Below are 21,881 nucleotides of genomic sequence, written 5' to 3'. Positions count from 1 at the left end.
TGAATGGTCTCTCCTGCTTGTCCTTCGTATTTTCACAGACAGCTGCTGTGGATAGGGATGGCTACACCCTGAACTACTATTAAATACATAAAATACAGCTAACGGGCAGACAGAGAACATTCCTGTTCCCAAAGAGAACAGGAACACTTTCCAAAGCCTGCAAAATCAGAAAACTGAAAGAAGACTGGACAACTGCACCTACTGCACTGCTTTCTGTACTTGGTTTTGAAATATTCTGTTTTGTTTCGCAATGTGGCTAACCGGCTGCGACTTGGGCGATTATCTTGGTTACCCACATTGTTCAAAAATCAAAGTCCTTGGCCACTGTATAATTGTATATATGCATATGCAAGAAAGCTAATGTACTCATCCAGAGAGTGACAAAATTAGATAAAACTTTTCAAAAAGAGGATACTGGGATGGGCTCACACACTGGGTTAGCAGTTAGCTCAGGGTATTCAGCATTGCAAACCCTCCAAACACTTACAAATCACAAACCATCTTTAAAACGAGGCTAAAAACAAAGTATTTGGGCTTCTTTTTGACTTCCTGATGGCTTTGAAGCACAGAATAATCAGAGTTTCAGGCTTTTCTCTGTGTCTCCAGAAAGACTGAAGTCTTGCTTAAAAAAATGAAATTAGAGCTTAGTTTCTCATACAGTCCTCTGAGGGCCTGGGTTTCATGAAAAACAGAGAATACTGTAAGGTTGTGATAAAATCACAAGAGATGCAACATGGGCAGCAGAACAGCTGCAGAGCATCCTGAGCACTGTATAAATCATAGCAATGCGGTTGCTATATAAATAAACGGATTACTTATTTTATTTATTATTACAGATGCTGCTGTGGAAGTTTTTGCATGCTTGTAATCATGGTGGACTCTTGTCCAAAGATTCAGCTGTAAATTATCGTCCCCCTCAAGCTCACTAATGGTAATCTCACACAAGATGGTGACCTCATCAAAATGTAACCGGAACCCGGGGATAAAACTGAGATCAAGAGACAGGATGCATCTCTGCTTTCCTGCATCTCAGACTCTGCTGTTCACCCCATGCAGGAAACGGGGAAAATTTATGGTCTCTCTCCTGACCTCCGTTCAGGCAAAACACGGCTAATTGCCTGACAGGGAGCTGTGAGACTCGTTTGCTGTGTGTCTATGTAGATCTTCTTGTGATGGAAAGCTCTACATCATGGCTCAGTCACATAAAGGCCCTGAAGGAGAGGTAGACTTGATTCCAGGAGATGCTGTCCCAGCCCAGACAGGGAGTGCCTGACCCTGATAACCAGAGAGAGAGGGCAGGGGACAGGACCAGAGGCAAAGCAAAGCACACAAGCAGCACGGTGAGCACAGGAGATGCTAGGCTCTCGATTCTCCTGACAGCACTGAGTAACCATTAAGCTGTGCTGCTGCAAACCTTTGCCAAGCACAGTGTTTTGAGCTCAGCTGCACTCAGGTCGTTTTCTGCTTCACTGGGCACTCACAGGTTCCTCCTGGAGAGCTGACTTGCTGCCCTCCTGTCCTGCCCCTGCCCCGCTGCCCCTCCTTTCCCCTCTCACCCCATCTCACAGTAATAACCATCAGTTTTTAACAGCATGTCCTACACTGGAGGTTGTGTAGTTCCAGCTTTTAAAATGATTTAGTGTGACAGTTTAGTGCTGAATTAAAAAAAAAAAAAGCAAAAGAAAAGAAAAAAAATGGAAGAGAAGAAGCAGAGAGAAAAAAAGGAGAGACAGTCCCCTGAAGGCAACAACATTATGGAGCAGTGATCTCAGAGGAACAAGGGTTCTTCTCTGGTTCAGATGTGCTTGTCAGGGCTCAGTGTCGTCTCTGAACAAGAAATCTCTCTTGCTGGCCCAAGGCACAGTTTTGTGGTCAAGAGGACAGAAATAAAGGGAGGGAACTTCAAAGAACCATAAGCTGCATTAGCCCACTGGGGCGGGTGGCTGCGGCGCATCCCATGGCTGACAATTATGACCTGCACGCCGAGAAAGCTTGCCTCCCTCTTGTCAGAAGGATAAGACACAGGCTGTGAGCTTTAGAGCTTTGAGGATGTGTACAGTTCATGATGAAAGATAGCACTTCAAAGCCCTCTGCCTAGAAACCCAGGGAGAAGCAAGAGTGGAGGGTAAGCTATCTTTTTTTTTTCCTGGGGGGGTGCATATGCGGGGGATGGATAAGACTTATTTTCACTGTTATTTATTATTGCCATGAAAATGAAGCCCTGCACTGTTTATGGAATCTCTCATTAAAAGGATCTCTTGATAAATCACTTTATAAACATTCATTAATTAAGTCTCTCAGCGCACTTGGCTGACAAGCATTAGTCTTCATTTTGCAGGAGGGCAAATTGAGGCATGGAGCTCAGCGAACGTTCAGCCAGCTCCTCCACAAGCATCTCAGCTGATGGCCTGGGGGGCTCCTGGACACCCCTTTCACCTTGCAGGTAGCATCTCCACACCATGACCTGCCTGCGGTTACAAACAGGCACACCTTAGCTGCTGCACAGCCTCCACTTGCTCTGCGATGGAGATTTTCCTTGTCAGGGTGCTTGGCCAATGCAAAAGCCATTTGGGAAACATCGACTTCAAGATGCTTATTTTCACCCTAACCCCAGCAGGGCCCTGGGTTCAAAGGCTGGGGACTCAGCAGGTCCCCCAGGCTGCAGCTACAGGGTTATTGTGGTAGAAACGGCATCACGTCTCCTGCTTTCCCTGGCATACAGCAGGTCTGGAGCAAGGCCAGGGAGACCCATCAGGGAAGCCCACTGCAGGAGGCAGCCAGCAGCAGGAATTCAACACTCCAGTCCATAAAATACAAACTATCCCAAGCCCCCTACGCTTAAAAATATCATCACAGTAGGCAGGCAGAGGTCCTTCCAGGGATTCAAGGGTGAACGCCCCCTCACCTCCCCAGATCCACAACACATCTGCTCTCTTATCAATCACTGTCACTCCCTCCGCCTCAGCCACCCACTCGGGGATGGAGGGATGGATCTGGCTTTTCCCTATGCCTCCCCTGCCCCGCAGGGCACTTGCCCTTCAGAAAAAGCAAAGGACTAGCTGGGAGATTCTTGTAAGAAAGGAGCTACATGAGAGAGCAAACAGACCTTTATTATTGTTTATCGATTTATTCACCAGGAGGATGTAACACCCGGCTCTCGGCAGCAAATGCCCTTGTAACTCTGTGCTGCAGTGACAAGTTGGCTAAACAAACACTTTTCTGCGTCAGAAAACAAAGACCTGCCAGCACAGCAGATCAGGGATTCTCTGCTTTTATTTTTAATTATTATTTCCTTACACAGAGGATTTAATCTCCTCTTCTCCTGGAAGCTCCAAGTGCCCCATTCAGCCTGTTTCACAGCTGTGACTACTGAGGTCGCTCCGGGTCAGGACACCTCTCTCTGCCGCACAATAGCGATCGGTCCCCAAAGTGGACATCTATGCTGTGCATCTGTTGTTGCACATGAACTGGTGCCAAAAGGAGGAGCACCGCCGCCGTCGTGGCCCCGGCAGAGACGGGGCGAAGACAAACGTTAGCCAGAGAGCCCCAGACAAAAGCTGCTGCTCCTCAGGCCTTTTGTGGAGCTGTGAGCTATGGTCAAAGGTTACGTCTTACAGCTGTTCCAGCCTCACAGAAGCGAATCCTGTCTACCTTAACACTTAATTGCATTGCTAAGCTGCTGATAAACTAAGATGGCATAAAACAAATCTGCAGGGCCAAACACATCCCCAGGGAAAGTTTGTGGGAACAGGGGGAGTTGCACCAGAAAACTAATTGGCTTTATTGTGTTTTAAAAGCCTGGTTACCTTCAGTAAAAGCTGCAGCATGGATGCTGCAGATCTGCTAGTTAATATCGCTGCAAAAAGGCCGCAAGTGCTTACAAAAGAAGGACGTAGTGCAAATGCCCACAGGAGAGGACGAGCACGTGCTGTGCCGTGCCGCGCCACACGTGTGCCCATCAGGAAACTGCGTTGGGCTAATCCCCTCCCCGCGCAGCCACCGCAGCTCCGGCCCTGGAGAACATGGGCCTTAAATCAATGCTCTTATCTCACACAAGGAATTTAAGCCCAATGCTTTGAAACTCACTTTCTCCCAACCATATGGCACCCACAAGCCCGGATGCGGTCGCGTTGGAGCGGTGTTCATTTGCATGCGTGAGAGGCAAATCTGGCTCTTGCGCTGCAGGAGTGATAACAGGGCGAGGGGCAGAACTTAGCGCTGTTTGGGTATCCGCACAAAATCTCGCTGAGGCAGATTTCTCTCGCGGCTCAACGCAAATGCCAAACGCAGAGGTAGCCCCCAGCAGAGCTTCCCCGCCATCGCAGCCTGTGCCGATCAGCAAGGCTCCACTGGTACAGGGCCAGGGTGAAAGAGAAGTCCAACACAAAAATAATGATCTGAACCCAAAGCTGGCGATGTCTACACCCACAGTAAACCAAACAGGAACAGGCTTGAGTTACAGGGATATAAACAGCAGTGAACACAAACTTCAAGACAGCAAATTCACAGGCATTCACACATTTAACTTTCTGATACGGAGGTATTTTGAAAACTCATGTTGCTGAGCTGCTCTGTGATACGACGGGGTGGGGAACCTCAGGTTTCAGCATGAGGAGAAGCCAACAAAGCTGCTAACGCTTCAACATAAGCCTCTCCAGTAGATCTCTGTGCCATGCATTTATGCAGGATGGCAAGATTTTTGTTTTGCTGAGGCAGTGCCGTATGGGCAATCTGGTTTGCCTTATCAGCGAGCCAAGGCTGAGAGAAGAGAAATGCTCTTCCCCATCATTTGTTTAAACTTCCCTCCCTCCCCCAGATAAAGCAACACTTTCGTCAAAATATCTGCAAATGTAATAACATAATGGGCTTGTCATCAGTTTCCACATTTGGCACTGAAAATCTGCAAAGCTTGGAAAGAAAGAAAATTCCTAATACTAACTGCTGCTAAAGAGCCCAGCTATAAACCGGGCCTGGATCCAGGTGATGGAGCACACAACTACCAAAATGTCTTTCCATGGCCAGCACCTACTCCTACAGAACTGCAAATTGTTCCTCTCTTGGCCCTCTTGAAATAATACAAGAAAGTTATTTCATCACTTCTTATTAATGGGCCTCATCTCCCCTCTCTGGGGTATTTGCATGTCCCTAGCATTCATTATTCCTCTGAACTGATTTTATTCTCTAGTTCAATGCTGGGAACGCTGCAGAACAGCCACACGTCCTGGCAATTCATTCGGAGCCACACCACCAACCTCCTCGCATGATAAAGTGGAACCATTCCCAGTGCAATGCTTTCCACCATGCACCACGCTTTGCTCTCCAAGGCAGTATTTTTGCCCAGGATTCATCTCTGAGATTATCCCTGGGAACACATGAAACTACAGTAGCCCTGTTTTACAGCTGCACTGAGCCCTCAGAGGAAGGCTCAGCGGATTTACAGAGATGTGTCACTGTACCTCCCATGGGGAATCTGCACCGGCGCAGTCTCTTAGCAACACCCAGTGCGTATTCACAGGTAACTCTCAATTAACAGTAATGGCAGGAGCTGTGAGCCAAAACCCTGCAACACCCTGCAACCCCGAGCACCTTCCACATCGTTTTGGAGAATGGAGATGTACAGACACAAACGCTCTGTGCGTGCTGGCAGGAGACGGATGTGCAAGCCCTGGTAAGGACAACACAGATAACACTGAAATATTGCTTTGTTTAAAAGAAATAAGGATTTGATTGTATTAGAGGGAAAAGCATATCCCCTCCAGTAAAGGCTAACTTCTCCTTCGTCAGCAATTCCTCTCCCTAAGACATTCCTTACAAACCTGACTGGTAGGTAAGAAGTCCCACCCCACGCTGTGACAATGCCACTCTAAATTTTAACTTACTCATCACAAGCCTGTAAAGCCGATCTTTATGGCAATGTGTGTGGCAAAATTAAAGGTGCTGGCAAAATCGATACGATACAGATCTCTTGCTCTAAGCTAAGGAAAGCATTTCTCCAGATCACTTACCTTTACTTGCTGCAGGGGAGAACAGCTTCTCAGAGCCTACAGAAGCCTGAAAAAAGAAAGAGAAAAAGAGGGTGAGTAATACTAAAGGAAAATTTAGGAAGGCTCGCTCATAAAAACCCAGCTCATAAAACAAGTCGGTTATTTGTAGACCTGCAATTACACATGGCACCTGGAGGGTGCAATGTTGTGCCATTAAAGAATCAGCATGCATCCTAGGGAGATGAAAGCGAAGCGTACACAGGTACCGTCCTGATCTCACCCAACTATATCCTCCTGTCTCGTTTATTTAGGCAGCCATGCAATGCACAGCTATTTGATCCATGATTCTTCATATAAAAACAAAACCAGTGAATTTGCTATTAAGCCGAAGGAAAAAAAAAAAACCAAAAAACAAACAAACCCCAAACATTTCCAAGCCCCTCCGATTAAAAATAAGCTCATTTCTTGCTGAACATGCAAAATGTAAGTTGTGTGTTGGAAACACAAGTTGCAACTGAATACATCCGTATGAAAGAAGGTGTTACACAATAAATATTATGCCAAATGATAGGTACATGCTGCTATGCACTTAGTTGAGTATGAAATAAAGCCACTTCCTCTTGGAAGAAGCCAGTCTCCTTGCAAACTGGGTTGCACTATGCTGTTTGAACTCCACGGCAGTGTATTTGTGCTCCTCACAGCTCTGGGAAATAGTTAAAGAAATCCAATTAACCTAAACCTTGTAAACAGCTTCATGATAATCAGGGTCACTGGGTTACAGACAAGATGATAATGACATACAGGGAAAAAAAGTCCATTCATTGTAAATAAAGCTTTTATGAGTTAATTTGACGGCTTCCTCCCTCCCCCTACTGATATCAAACAGTCGACCTATTTCAGCACAAGCTTGTCCTCCTCGCTATCTGATAAAATAGCAAGCAGCCCCTACAGAATCGAAGCTGGTCTGGGAGCAGGGAGGACGATCAGCATTACTACCATCTACAAGATAGCTGAAAACGTCATAAACATTTTGGCACTGACTGCTGCACGGATAAAACGGGGTGAAGTACAAAGCTGAAGAGCAAAATACATTGGAAGTGAAAAAAGCCTTTCTCTTCTGCTTTAGAAAAAAAAGAATTAATTCAAAACATGGCTGAACTAAGTTGATTTTCTTTTTGTTTCACTGATTTTACTCTAAGATGCCTTGGGAGATTTGCATGATAAAGAGCACTACGAATTGTATTACACTGTTATACATTTTAAATGACGACTCAGAAGGAAAAAAAACAAACAGTAAAATGCAAGATCTGCATGAGATATAGTAAGAAGCAAGAACGAGTGATCTATCAATGTTATTTCTAAGGAAAGTGGCACTGCAAGCACTGAATGTCTGTCTTAATGCAAATGCATAAAAAAGAGGGAAAACAACATGAGAAACAGGTTGAGGCTGAGACACATAAGAAAGAAATTCTGAATCATGTCCACGACAAAGCTGCACGTGTAGCTGTGGCATGTATGAGCGTTACACAGCTCAGCAAAAGGATCCTAAAATCTTAGGGAAAATGAGTTACCTGCACGATCCCTTCACTGCATGGATTAAAGAGAGGAAGAACCAGGATTAAACAAGGTTTTGCCTAGGCTGCTTTGCAAACAAAGTGTAACAGCGTCACACAGCAACAACAGTGGTGCATAAAACGTTTGACAGCCAAGTCTGAATTTACAACCCATTGTTCAGAGATTTTTCACGTCTAACCAACACAAAGTCACCACGGACGCAGAACACATCCGCAGGCTCTGGGAACTCACCCATGCTAAGGGTGCACACAAACCCAGGACCTAGCCTCCAAGCACTCCGCAAGCACTAGGACACGTGGCAGGTGGATAAATAAGATTCCTCCATTTTACAGGCAATGAAACTTTGGTGTCGCTCGCACTAAAGCCCAAACAGTAGATTGACAGCTGAGCCACAGACGCTAAGTGCTGGTTTCTGATGCCGGCGTACAGGGTGTGCAGCCCACGAGAGGAGCCCGCTCGCCGGCAGCCTGCTTGGGAAAGCCACCCTTCCCTGGGGTCCGTCCGGAGAAAGTCACCAGCTGCAGGACTCGCTCCGGCACAGCGGCCACCCCAGCCGGGAGAAGCCTAATGCTTCGCCTGGTCTGGAAAGTTGGGTCCCACCAATGCCGCTTTATGGCAACCACCGGCTCACTCCCTTCTGCGTAATTCAGTACCGAGGATTTAATATCGACTGGCACTGTTTAATCATGAGCTAAAGACCTCAGTGCTACAGGCCCAGACTATATAAAAACAATGTTTAAGGAAGTCAAGCAAGAAAATTGACTTTTAAGAGAAAGTAAAACACACACGGATTATTGCTCAGTCTTCTGATACCCGTACGCGGCACCGCCTTCAACAATCAGAGTCAACATTTACAGAGCAGCGCTTTCAACATCACAGCCACAGTTTACAGACACAAACCTTCACACCTAGAATTTACAGTAACTTTTGCTCTCACTTCTGGTGATTTCCAGCTCCAGATCTGAGCAGTTTTTGGCACAAGCATCATTCTGAAACAGTGAATGCCTGTGCTATAGGATATTCTGTGAGCTGCTGTAAAGGCAGGAGGGAAGCTGGGGGAGGAAGAGCCTGAATACATCATTCAATTCCATCAGTCACCCTTTAAAGGAAGCATACAATAAAACCTATGTGTTCGAGGGAGCCCACTAATGAGTGAAAAAATCCAGCAAACCAACGCATCTGCTAAAAGAAGTCCCCTCCCAAATTTTCTGCTGTTTCAAGCAAATCATTTGCATGTGTTTAAGAAGGAATTAAAAAAAAAAATAGAAGTGGAATGCTTCCCTTGCGAGCAAAACCAGGCATTTGGACTCCTTTATGTGGATAGCTTCAAGCCATCCTAGGAAATCACACTTTCTTGGATTAGAAAATGAAACTAGAAATTTCCTTCCCCCCCCGCTTTCACGGCCTCCTGCTTGTCTCCACCTGAAGCACCACCTCAGGGAGGAGAGCAGCGCCATGCACCCCTCCCATCTTTCACTGCTCCCCAAATCCCTTTTTGCTGCTGAACAGGGCAGAGGGACATCCCCAGGCTGAAGCTACCAGACAAAAGACACCTCTAGCCTTCCCTGTACGCTTGCTGCCCATCTCCCTGCCCATGGAGCACTGCCACAGAGCCCCAGACAGGCATGATTTCATAAAAGCTGCTGCTTGCAAAGTCCCACCCTCATCCTCAACAACAACCTTTCCATTTTAAGCATAAAGGCTCTAATATCTGTCCAAAGAGAGAAACACACACAAATGATTTCAGAGAAGAGCAGAATTTCTGAGGTAGCCTCACGTTGCTGAAACTTTTAAGACCCAGCACCCTTTTGACAACATGCTCAGATCTGCACCAAGCCCTGCAGATCCTCCTTTGTGGTTTATTCAACAAGGGTGGTGATTCTCTGCCCCATTTTGATTTTCTTTCTTTTCTTCACCAGATGCAAAGGGGAAATGTCTCCACCCAGTTCTGTGACAGTCTGAAACCAGGCTGAACACACAGCACAGAAAAACAACATTTCTACCCTTTGCAAAGGGCAAGCAGAGGAGTGGTGCCCCAGTCCCTCATCCTTCCTCCCCTTGCGCCTAGCGCATATAAACACCAATTCAATTTTCAGCACTAAAAGCTTAGCAAAGGCAGCTTTTTCCTCAAAATGTAAGGTGGTAACCACAAAGGATGTAGCACACCCTCTCCTCTGAAGGGGAACAGCGAGGCATAATAAAGTCTGTGCCTCATTCATCCTGGTTCCCACTAACCCAGGGCAGCTGAAAGGTGTAAGAGCTCTTACAGATTAATAATTTAATGATTACATGTAACAGAACATCATCATCTGACAGAGACAGCATTATAAACTATGTCAGGCCTCACAGTAATCACTTTTTTTTCTTTCTCTGTAGCCTGTAAAATGGCTAACAGGGAATAGAACCGCTCCTTATCACCAACAACAGAAGCTCTGCTGATCTTCACGCAGTCTCCTGGAGCGCTGAACGCCAGATCCCAGCCCGATACTTCAGGCGCCTGATCACAAGACACGGGGAAGTCGCTAATAAGGCTGCAGTTCCGGTTAACAAAGAGCAAGAGCACGTGGTGTTAGGGACCCAGTACGTATGTGTTGTGCGGGGCAAAAGCCAAGCATTCCCTCCAAATTTGAGTCCAGTACGGTAGGCAGAAGGAAAAGGAGGCAGAAAACACAGTTTATATTTTATTTCTGGATGGCTGCCTCTCTTCTAGAGAGCCAAGAGTTGGTCTCAAGAGAGCCTGTTTTCACATTGTTACGGAACTTAGCAAGCACTAAAAAGCTCTCAAGAAAACTCTTCTCCAGGAGATTTTAAAACTAGAAGTGTTGGATATGCTTAGAGAAACTTCCAGCATAAAGCATGGACACTACCTGAAAATTCTGGATCGATTTTCATTCTTCCCTTTGATCTGGCAACGCCACTCAGATGCCGCTTGATTGCTTGTCTAGCGGAGAATTTCAGCACGTCAGTATTGCTTTGCTAGTTTCCAGTTGATTCTGTAAGTCATTCATACCAGACCCCTTCATTCAGAAACATGAGACCAGTAACTAAAACAGGAAGGTATTGTTTGGGTTGTGATCTTCTATAGGAAACTGAAATTGATACATATGTAAAGCTGCAAGAGGAGCCTAGAAATCACACACACAAAAACCAAACTAAAATTCACCCTTAAGACCAAGAAAGCACTGGACACATTCCAGGATATGGAAGCAACCCAGGGTAACACTGCCCGCATTGTGAGGGGACCTTTCAAGGGAAACGATGATCTTTTCAAAACCAGCATTGCTTCTGAAGGGAAATCGCAGCTCGATTAAGAAGACAAAAGAAAAGTTACACCTGCAAGTCAGTCATTTCATGCACCATTGCAGGAAAAAGAGCTGGACTAAGAAGTACATGAGCTACCTTTTTGTGACACCTCCTAGGAAAACCCAGCACTGTGGTACACGGCTGGCTGGGACAGAGCACAACCCAGCTGTGTAAGGGATTAAGCAAGAGGGAACAGGATACACACGGGACTTCTATACAAACCCACGCTGCATTTTGTCATTATCCCCTGGCACCAAGGACACCCACCTCTCCCCTTCCCTTCACACAGAATTCATAGCCTGGGCATTCAAGAGGGATCAGCACGCAGCACCTGCCCTTGGGCCACTAACCTGACCAGAGCTACCGGGTATGGAGCACTTCCAAAAATCCATTTAGATTTAGAATCCATCCATCAGTTCCAGCTGATGGTCAGGATAAGGACTAACAATAAATAACATTCCCTAAGCAAGAATGAATGCCAGGCAGATCTCCAGCTTTCTAGCGATGATCCTAAACCTTCAGTTGTGCCTTTAGGTACACGGTGACATGTCAGAGTGAAACATGCAGCACGAACACCCAAATAGGCAACTACTGACTGAAATGGCAATGCGCTAAATGCCCCAGATACTTCTAGTTCAATTTCGATCCAAGGCCATCTCTGAGAGGTACTGATTGTCTTCCGTATCACGCACGAATGTTCACTCTACAGAAGGTCCAGTAGAAACAAAAAGCTTTTTGGACTGTACTTCCACACAGCAACACACTTGTTTAGGTTCTCACCTCACATCCATTTAGCACATGCATATTCAGTACTGCTCCAGTCCTGTGAAGAGCCTTTCACAACGCACCCCTCTCTTCATCACTTTTTCTTCCAAGAATGCTGATTTCTCTCAGCAGTTTATATAACCACGGCTATTTTTTGCAACAGACCCTTTGAGAAGCTAGCACAAGTCTGGGAACAGAGAATTAAATCAGGCCATAGAGATCCTAGAAGCAGAGATCGCTGATCCCAATTCACCGTTGAACTACACTGAATTTACATGATGGGAAACAAAAAGTAAAAAGTGGATGATGACTGGAAGACACTGAAGGAAACGCTGTGTAGACAGCTTCATTCAGTCAGAGCCAAGCCCATTCCTCCTCTGCAAGTTCAACCTTATGGTTTTGTTTTGGACAACATAGTGATAAGCTTAAAATAACACCATTTTGAATCCAGAGCACGCTCCTCATTGTTTTACAGCCACTTTGGGATAGATCAAACTAGTTTAGATTAAGCAGCAATTGTAACTCTTAAACATACGCTGCTGCGGTCTGTCGACTCACTGCACGGATGCGCCTCTTATGTTAGGAGGGTGACCTAACGCTCCCAAAGCGGCGGGACGCCTGACCTACAGCATGTCTGCTATCAGAGCATCGGGGCACAGGCATCGGGGAGAGGCTCCTCCCTCTCTCCTCAAACTACCCTTCCAATCCCTGGAAAAGGGCTAAAGCCCAGAGCTTTCCCCTTCCTATCCCCTCCGTTAGCCGTGCTTTATGATTCATCTTCCTCTGAGCAGTTGCTTTCTCCCAGAGGAAAAGATCACACTCCCTCTCCTTCCCAGCTCAGTTCCAATACATAAATAAATACATGCACTGAAAACAATTTTAGCCAAGTAGGAGAAGGGAGGAAGCTGGGGAGTTCCTGGGCCTCACCAATGCTGGTCATACATACAGCTGCAAAGGTCCTTCAGCTGTTTGTACAGACACTGACCAGGAAAGAAAATTTCCAGCTGTCCCTCATTAAACCCGCCAAAATACTTGCTAAAAGTTATTGTGCCTGCATGTCCTAATTTCAATTCAGGTGCACTTGGTCCTTATCTCAGTATCCTCCTTCCCTCAAACCTCAGCTCTCAGGCTGCTACCAAAACCTACCTTGGTTTTATGCTCCTGGCTCCTTCCCATTCTAACCAGCACTGACTTCCCCATTACTACATGCTTGTATGCTCCAAATCCTGGCTTATTCCCACCAGGCAAGTGCCAGTTATGGTTAGCAAGAAAACAAGAAAAAGCAGAATGTGAAGCAGATCTTGCTCTTCTTTTTCTCGCACTCATGGATGCACACGGCTTACGGACACCACCACTGACTTGGCTTCCGGGCAGTCCGGTCTATGAATGGCATCCAGGGGATAGCCCCCTCCCAGTGCCACTGTGTCAGGCTGCACCTCTCACCGTCGGTCAGAGGCACCAACGTGTCCATGTCACAGGCAACCAACACACGCCCCAGTCAGTGAAAAGCAATTCTCCATGATATACTTACAAAAGGGCTTTGTGCAATCCGTTTTTAAACATCTCAAACATCAGAGATCTCATGCCTTCTCCTGAGAGCTGATCCCCCTCCTGAACAGGCAGGCTTTTCAGCCTGGACTTCCACACTTAAAATTTTTCCATTACCCAGACACTGACTTGGGCAACCACAGATTTTATTACTGATTTAGCTTTTCCTACAAACGTAGGGGAAAACCTGCCTACGAGTAGGAAAGGTTGGGAATGCTGCGTAACATGCTCCTATAGTAGCTTGTATTACTGTCATTACAGCTTGAAACTATCTCGCCAGGCTATCTGTTAGGCTGGGAGATTGTTTTTTATTTGCACTAAATCAAACGGAATGGAGAGTGCTCTTTGCAGAACTACCTCAAACTTCTTATAATTCAAAGGCTGCACTGTAGGAAGAGTGATGCGGGAGAGCAGGGACTGCGCTGCAAATGACAGGTGCCAGACTGTTGTGTGGTACCTACCAAATTACTCTGCTGCTCCCAGGGCTGCCTTGGCATTTCATTATCCCAACTCTCTCCTGGAAGGATGCAGACATAAATTCACACCTCATGTCCTGGTTTCTGTCAAACTGAGTAAGAGTGCAAATGCTGGCACCAACTGGGAATGCCAAGCAGGGCTTGGCACGCTAGAACAAACTCTCAGCTGTGGTCTTTGCCAGCTACCTGCATTTATCATTGTAATGGCCTGCCAGACGGGACTTGGCAACCGGCGCAGGAGGGCGGGAGGAGGAGGGCCAGGCTCCGCACTGCCAAGCAATTCATTCCTGTAGCTCCTGCCATCACTGTACCAGCAGGGCAACCTTCATTTTATTTTATCTTTTAACCAATTTTGTGTCACCTAAATCCCACCTGCAGCCTTCTCCAACACAAATGGCTATAAATCACAGTTCAGGGACCAAGAGGGTTTTGCAAGATACTTGATTTCATAAAAAGGTCACTGTCTGTCTGAGAATTGCCGCAGTTCACAAATGTACTGAATAACAACCTGCATTGGCAGACAGGGAAGGAACCACTTCCATGGTCTGTTGCATGTTGTCAGATAATATTAGAACAATTAGGGAGGCCAACAATGGCAGAATCATTAGGACTCAGCTGAACCAAAGAGCTGATACAAATTCAGTGAAATATCTCAATTTTTGAAGAAAACATGATCAATTCAATAAAAAAGGGAAAACTGCATGAGCACACTAGAAGCATTTGACACCACCGCCTTGAACAGGTAAGCAGAATACATGCCTGCTCCAACCTCCCTAGATATTTCAGAGCTTAACACCGCGCTTCGCTGTTTCTCAGACCATTGCAATACTCTGTGGTCTCCGGCCACTCAGGATGGTCTGCTGCTCCGGGGAAATCCTATCTTCCCATTCTTAATCCATATCCTGGATATGTAGTGGACTCTGCGGAGCACTTTAATCACAGCAAACATTTGGGGGTGCTCAAAAATAATTTGACACTGACGGTGTTCTGGATGCCCTTTGTGTCCATCTCCGTTTTGCAGGTGACAGACACGTCCTGCCAGACAGCCCTCTGACAAACCAGCATCAAATTGTCTGAGAAGGATCAGGCTAACTGTAACAAATAATGAGATACAGAGAAGATTGCATCGTCCTCCTAGCCCGGACCATGACATACAACACAGGGACATCCCTCCGACAGAAGTTCCCAGTTACGGATCCAATCTTGACAGGGCCCTTTCCAGGACTGGGGTTCAGGGGGCTTATTGGGAAGGCGGCTCTTGCTCGCTGCTATTGAAACTTGCTGTACTACCCGCAGCAACCTCAAAGGAGTGCCTCTGCAGAAGGCTCTTTTGTTGTTGTTGTTTCTAATTCACTGCTCCAAAATATTCCTTGGCTGCATCCCAGGGCTGAAGCCTTATCTGCCCATCCCCCCGGCAGACACGCAGCAGCTGCGGAGGCTTATCACGGCTGCCTGTCCACTGAGTTTACAAATTAACACCCTATCGAGGCTGCACGAGGGCTGATTAATCAGAGAGAGGCAGTCTGAGGGCCTTTATCACCGCGAGCGGCTGCTGGGAGAGAAGTCACAAATCTCTCAGGAGGCTGGAGATGCCTTACAAATGAAAGCGCGGGAGGCCGGAGAGGAGAAGGGCACAGCGGTACGGGAAGCAGATATTTTGGAGATAGTGGTGGTGGAGGTAATGGAGCAGTGGGAGGGGGCGAGCTGCAGGAAAACGCCAGTACATTATGACAGCTAAAAAAAAAAAGATAATTAACAGCCTATACCTCATGATTCTAGCTTTCCCTCCCCGGGCTATAATTTAGCCTATTGCTCCTTTGCTCCAGAGGACAATAAACATTTATTATGTTAAACACATAACTGTGCTGCACAAAAGCACCGTTCTTTCCCAGGTCCACTCCTCTCACAGCTGTGCAATCCAGGAGAAGGATGGGGCTTCTGAAGCGAGCTCCTCTCCTATACAAAAACTGACTTGGTTTGGACACAAAACGCATCCCTGGCTCCACTCAAAAGTTGCACTGTGCTGGGTGCATTCATATTGAATGTGCAGGCAAATCCCAGGCAAAACCCAAGAGACCGAGAGCTCTTAGACAGGTCTGCTGGCCCACCAGCATCCGATACCCGGCGCAAGGATGTGCCTGGCTGTGGGAGCAGCTCCTGCTGCCGCTCCAGAGATCGGCTGGTTCAGGCACACCGGAGTGTGAACTATCTCCTCTTTTCAATTCAGCAGCCTCGCTAAGAGGTTTACTGGGAAATTTTCAGTCCCACCAGAATTACGTGTAGGAGAGACTCGTATTACAAGATGACTATTGCAGTTGTGTGAATCGTACTGGAGCAGCGCTGGCCCTGCCCCCTCTGAGGGCTTCATCCATCACAACCGCGCAGTGATTTAGGAGATTCGCCTATTCTGGTGGACTGTGGTTTGAGCACTGTGCTTCCTCTGCTTCAGTGCTAGTACCTGCTGCAGCCCTCCAGCTTCATCCTTGTGCCAGCACAATGCAAAATAATTATAAAGACCAAGAGGACTCACACTAAATAGATTTTATAACTAATACATCTTTAAAGGAAAACAAATTGGGCATCTGTCTATATTTGTCAACATTCATGTTGTATTTTTACGTTTTCAAGTTTAATTCTTGCAGCCAAGACAGTTGGGTTTTTCCTTTAAAATATACGTTAGCTGCGATTCTCAGGCAGCAACACAATTCCAGAAGGTACAAGTTTTTATGTTACCAACATGAAGACGTTCATAAGCAAACACTGCAACCACCTCCCACCCAGTCCTTTCCATGAACACATCAGTAAACACTCAACAAACAACCTCTGGATAGAAATGTCATTCACTGCAGTTTTACCACCAACAGCACCGGGCTCGCACATGATCTTGGGGAACGTCCATTCCCATTCTGCCCAAGGAAACTGCAAAAATACAGAGCAAGACTGCCACGGCCTTACTGAACAACTTCAAGCTACCTCTCTTCAGACAGCATCAGAAAGCAAAATCAAACAAAAATGAACGATCACCTGCCTTCTCCTCCTCTGTTGATCCAATGAGAAAACTATTTCCTGAACCACCCGTCTGACAGGTCTGTGAACCCTTGCAGATGCCCAAGTTTTAACGCTACCCACCAGGTTCATTAGAAACAGGCAAGGAGATTCTGAATATTAGTTCAGGAAAGGAGCGACAGCTTTTTTTATTTGGAAACTCCTTGCCAGGCTCTGTGAAGTAGATGGCTGCAGAAGGTCTTTTCATAGCTCTCCTCCACAGACAGACACCAGATTAATGTGAGCTGGGCTGGACCATCATGCGTTATGTTCAGCAGACCCATGGGGAATCAAATGAAGAAGCTACAAGGTGATGATACCTCCTGTCAACCCCAATCAGATAACAGCAACTCTATACATGATAGAAAGATCAACTATTCATTAGGTAAACAATACGAATGTGGTAATCCTGAAACACGGGGAAATTTTAGAAGTTGTCTCCCTGGTGTTTATCAGATTGACTCTTCTAACCTCATTATCAAGCCTGCCCATCAACCCTTCTCTCTCTCTCATGTCTTGTGTTTCTATGTTCTAAGTAAAAAGAAGTCTCTGTCGGACAAGCCGTTCCCCACAGTTCCATTCTCGTACACGGACACCCTCACCCACAACAGAAGGCACACTGCAGGATGCAGTAGTATTTAAAGACCCAATAGTTGGGACTAGGAGCACCTAAAAAGAAGGAACCAGGGCAGCATATAAATTTCCCTACAAACAGAGGCTGTGAAAGAAAAAATATGGAAGAAAGACTATCGTTCACATCTGCAAAGCATTTGCTTTCCTACCCCTCACTCATTCAAGGGCCGTGAAGTGCACTCACCTACTTGTTACAGAAAAGGGGCACCAAGCATTTCTCCTGTGCTGTCCAGTAAGTCAAGAAAGAAACTCTCATCATTACACTTTGATTAAATATGGCATTAACTGACCCCATCTTCTGTGTAAGAAGGTGGTGAAGGGGGTAGTCCATCGTTTGCAGCCGACAGATAATCTGTCTTCTCCAATTAGATATGCTTCGCAACAAGTGTGGTGGATCCATTTATTTCCGTACTGCAATAATGCAGATAAATCCAACTTTGGTTCCAGTCCCACTGCTTTCAAAGCTGGGGCTCCGCATTTCCAATCCTTGCCCTTATATATATTTTTTTTTCCTTTTCTGCTGCAAAATGTCACCAATTTACTTTAGCCTGGGGGCCCATTTCGAGTTTTACCGCTAATATACGAGAAATGCATTTTTCAAGCTGTTACCACTTAACTGTACTGATATCAGCCACTCAGGGGACACAATATTGTTTACACATCCTGCTCTATGGAATAAGCACGGATGCCAAAACTCTGCCTGGGTTGTGAAGGAGACGTTTACTCTCTGTTTTATGAGATTTCCTCGATTTGTGGCTGTCTCAATGGTCGTAAAAACAGCTGTAAATCAAAAGAGCACCACAAAATTGCAATAACAACTGTCGAACTCGGCTCTAAAGAGCATAACTCCCAGCAACAGAAGGTGGAAGGCTTTTTTTCTGATTTTATACCAGGTGTGGGGGAGCCCTAGCAAGTCTACGTGCAGCACTATGTCTGCCCACACAGCAGCTCAGCCAAACCCCTCTTTTTGGCTGCTCCCCTATCGCTTGCCCCTACTCTGCCCCACGTAGTCCCTTCCGGCCTCTTTCCTCCTCTCTTCTGGAAAACAGAAGTCTTTTTCAAACGCCTGGAGAACGCTTATACAAATAACTGCTGAATGCACAGCCCTGTTTAAAGCATTAACTTCGAGAGAAAAGTCAGCCCAGTGTTCAAACACGGCTGTGCTTTGAATTGTGGCTGCCGTGCAAAACGGCGATGGCTTTAGCAGATTACCGCAGCGAGAGCCCGTCGCCTCGCTGCTAGCCTACCCAAGAGCCCAAATTCCTGCGCAGCCTCTCAGCCCAGCTTTTAGGGAGTGGAGGGAAGGAAGAAAGGGCTGGTGAGACATGAGTTATTAACGACCGTCTTCTGGGAGCTGATTCCAGCTAAAATGGTTCCAGAACAGGCAGCTCCATTTGCTCTGACAGTCTCCAGCGAGGACTGGCCAAGTAGCAGATGCACGGATTTGAAAGTTTCTGTTACTCTGTGCCACTGGCTAAGGTCCAAACCAAAGAGAGTTTCACCCCGTGGGTAAAACAGCCTTCCTGGATTTTTCCATGCCCCATTCCAGTTGCTTTCACAAACAATCTTCTCATCCTTGTCTCCAAAAACCTAAAAGACTCTCAGTTCCTGCATCTCACTGCCTTCCGCAACGTAAGACAAACTTGGTCAACAACAAACTTCCTTCACCACCTCCCCAGCTCCTCAAGAAACCAGCTGTGACACCGACAACCATGCTATAAACCCTGGGCCAATGGATTTGCCTAGCCTCTTTGGCCCTCTCTCCAAAGCACGGAAATCTTTCCTGTCCTCACCAGCCAGGTCTTCGTTTTCTTTTTCAAATTTCCTCTTAAATCAAACTTCTTTCATGGCATTTAAACAGCCTAACTTTCTCCCTTACTGAAGGAGGTTTGTACGTGCATAAGCCAAAGTATGTAAAGAAATGGAGAGAGAAAGTTCACGGGAAGCAAGTTTTGACACTGCTTGTCTCTGTTTCTTTTCTATTGTCCGCAGTAGACTAAAATACACTTGGGTTCTAGTGTGTTACTGTAGCTGTGCCCAGTGGTGTGTTTTTCCAGATGCACACCCTAATTACACTCTTCAAGCAAATGCCCCATGGAGCAAGGCAGTAGAAGAGAAAACCTCTTTACAGTCACCATCATGCTGTGATCCATTCTAGACAGGAACTCCTCCCTGCATTGACAGGACACTTTAATTTCCATGGACCATTTGATGCAAAGGGAAAAGGATCTACAGTCTTTTGTCCCAACCCCACAAAGTGTCAGACCTTCTTTTCCCATTTTTCTGGTAGACATGTACATTCACATTCTTGAGAAAATCCCCAATAGACTGGAATGGTCTTTCACTTCCAATACATTATGCCTCCCTGCTATAATCTTTTCCTTCTTGTACAATGCCTCTTGACTTTCCTTCGGCTCTTTTCTTTGCAGTTTTTCCTTTATTATTACAATCAGAGAGACAAAACAAAAATTCCCCCAAACCCAAATGAACAAAAAATGTCATTCAAAGCCTTTGCCGACGATGCTACTGGCAGTTCCAGTTGAGAAACCCTCTGTACAGACATGAGCTGATCTGACATAGGGAACAGCTACTTTTAGTTCAAAAAGCTCCGTGTTCTCAATGTTCTGGGTACAGGAACTCTCCAAGCCAGCTGAAGCTAATAGGGTGAATATGTGATCAGCTACACCCATGCAGCTCTTCCAAATTTATTTCTTTTGTACTACATCAGCTATCTGGGTGGGGTTGCAAAAAACATTAAAGCAGTCAAATATATACCATGCCAACTGGTGACCACAAAAACAGGCCATTTCCTCATGCACAAACCGTACGAAACTTCTCCCAGTTATTGGCTTGTATCAGTAACCAACTATTTTCAACAAAAACATGATTCTGCATGCTAAAAGTTACTAGATTTGGACTCTGGCGAATCTCAGGAAGGATGGAAGGCTGAACTCCAGAAGCACGCCTCGTACTGGGAAGGTGCTGTACTCCAGCAAGACAGTCCATCTAACAGCAGTTGTTATGATAAGGCATAATTGCAGGGTAATTACTAGGTTTATTTTCTGTATGTGTTGATATGATTTCACCCATCAAGTTTCGTTGCCTGCAGTGAATGGTAGATGTCTGCCAGAGGTTTTGCGTTTTAAAACCTTCTGTTGTGTTTGCTCATGGACCTGTTAATAAGCAGAGCACCATTGACCCAGCTTTGCTCTTCTCCCTTCATAAGCATGTCCGAGGAGGGTGTTTTTTATCCATCAGCTAATGCTTGTCATGCTCAGCCACCAACTGGAGAGCTTCCAGGACACTCACACACATGGCTTGCCAAAGGGCCAGGCGGTTCTGGGCAGAAGAAAGCTGTCCCAGTTGGAGGAGGGGGAACATCACTGGTGTGTGTGTTCAACCACCAGCTTTGCACAGGAGGTGCTTTTTGAAGGAACAGGAGAGCAGGCTGTACTTGACCTCTCTTTGGCTAACGATGTGCTCCCTTGTCAAGACAGCAACAACTCTACTCAGCTGTTGGGTCGTTCACCCCCCCAGACAACTGCACCTCCAGGAGCTGAGCGCTGAGCTCCCACAGCTTTGTCTTGGCTGATCTCCCCTTGGCGTCGTAGTAGCAAGGGCTGAGGCCAGTGCCCTTTTCATACCTCTCTTCAAAAGTCACACAGCAGCTAACAGCTCATTTCACTGGAGCTTATTTCTCGAACTGGAGACACAAATGTACTATTACAAGAAACCTTTGCGATTTTAGCCTAGACACGACTGTACCTGCTTAGTAAGGAAATGAAAAGCCTGCAGTGAAAAAAGAGGCAGAATAATCCTGCATGTTAATGCACAGTGACTAACACCTTCCTGGTGACAATCTCCTTGTACTCGCTGCAGAAGGATGTGTGTAATGATCCTCCAGAGACGCTATCTTCAAAATGCACAAAAGGCTCTGATCAGACCCCAGCATCTTCTGATTAGCTTAGCAAGAGCAGTAAAAGGAACATCAATTTTCTAGAAAGTGTGTTCAGAAAAGCACTTGATCAAACGCTTAGCTCCATGTATGCGCTTAATCTTGCTGTAGCCGAAGCACTTTCCTAAACTAATGCCTTGTTTATTTCTTCTGTGAAAAATAAAATGAGGAAAGGCCTCAAAAACTAAAAATGTAGACTTGAATAGTCAACAGTTTAGGAAATTCTGATGAGGCTCTGAATTTCTGTGGCTTTCAGCTCATCTGTAAAACAATCTGGAAGTGCTGACTTTGGCAAACGACAAGAGGAAAGAAATAGAAAACAAAGAGAAATAACCACAGCGGATGAAGCTGCTATGTTATAGTAAAGACAGCCCAGATTAGTCCAAAGCAAGTGTATACCTTTTGTTGGGCAAATTCTTCCTGAGATTTTATTGTTTTTTTCCTTTCCTAAAACAATACCAGATACACCTTGACAAATCTGGCATGCTGCTGCCAACCCATCTGTTTCTCTGCATCGGGCAGACTGCAGAAAATGGAATTTTTCTTTTCCCATTTGCCTCCCAGTCTCATTGCTGCTGCTCCCCACTAACAGGCTCG

General features: G+C 46.0%; 1 protein-coding gene across 12 annotated transcripts in view; it reads right to left on the bottom strand.

Annotated features, from left to right (window-relative positions):
• The window catches only part of FBRSL1 (fibrosin like 1), a 539,862-nt gene that overhangs the window by 52,484 nt on the left and 465,497 nt on the right, over positions 1–21,881 (bottom strand). For all 12 annotated transcript variants that reach the window (XM_086761184.1, XM_086761185.1, XM_086761192.1 and 9 more), the window contains one exon: positions 6,006–6,051. In XM_086761184.1, coding sequence (XP_086617310.1) covers positions 6,006–6,051 — 46 coding nt within the window. The remainder of the gene's footprint in view (positions 1–6,005; positions 6,052–21,881) is intronic.

This window comes from Chlamydotis macqueenii, chromosome 17 (assembly GCF_036417535.1).
Source record: "Chlamydotis macqueenii isolate bChlMac1 chromosome 17, bChlMac1.mat, whole genome shotgun sequence".
Classification (NCBI taxonomy): Eukaryota; Metazoa; Chordata; class Aves; order Otidiformes; family Otididae; genus Chlamydotis; species Chlamydotis macqueenii.
Note: the sequence above shows the minus strand (reverse complement) of the source record. Positions and strands in the feature narration are given on the sequence as shown.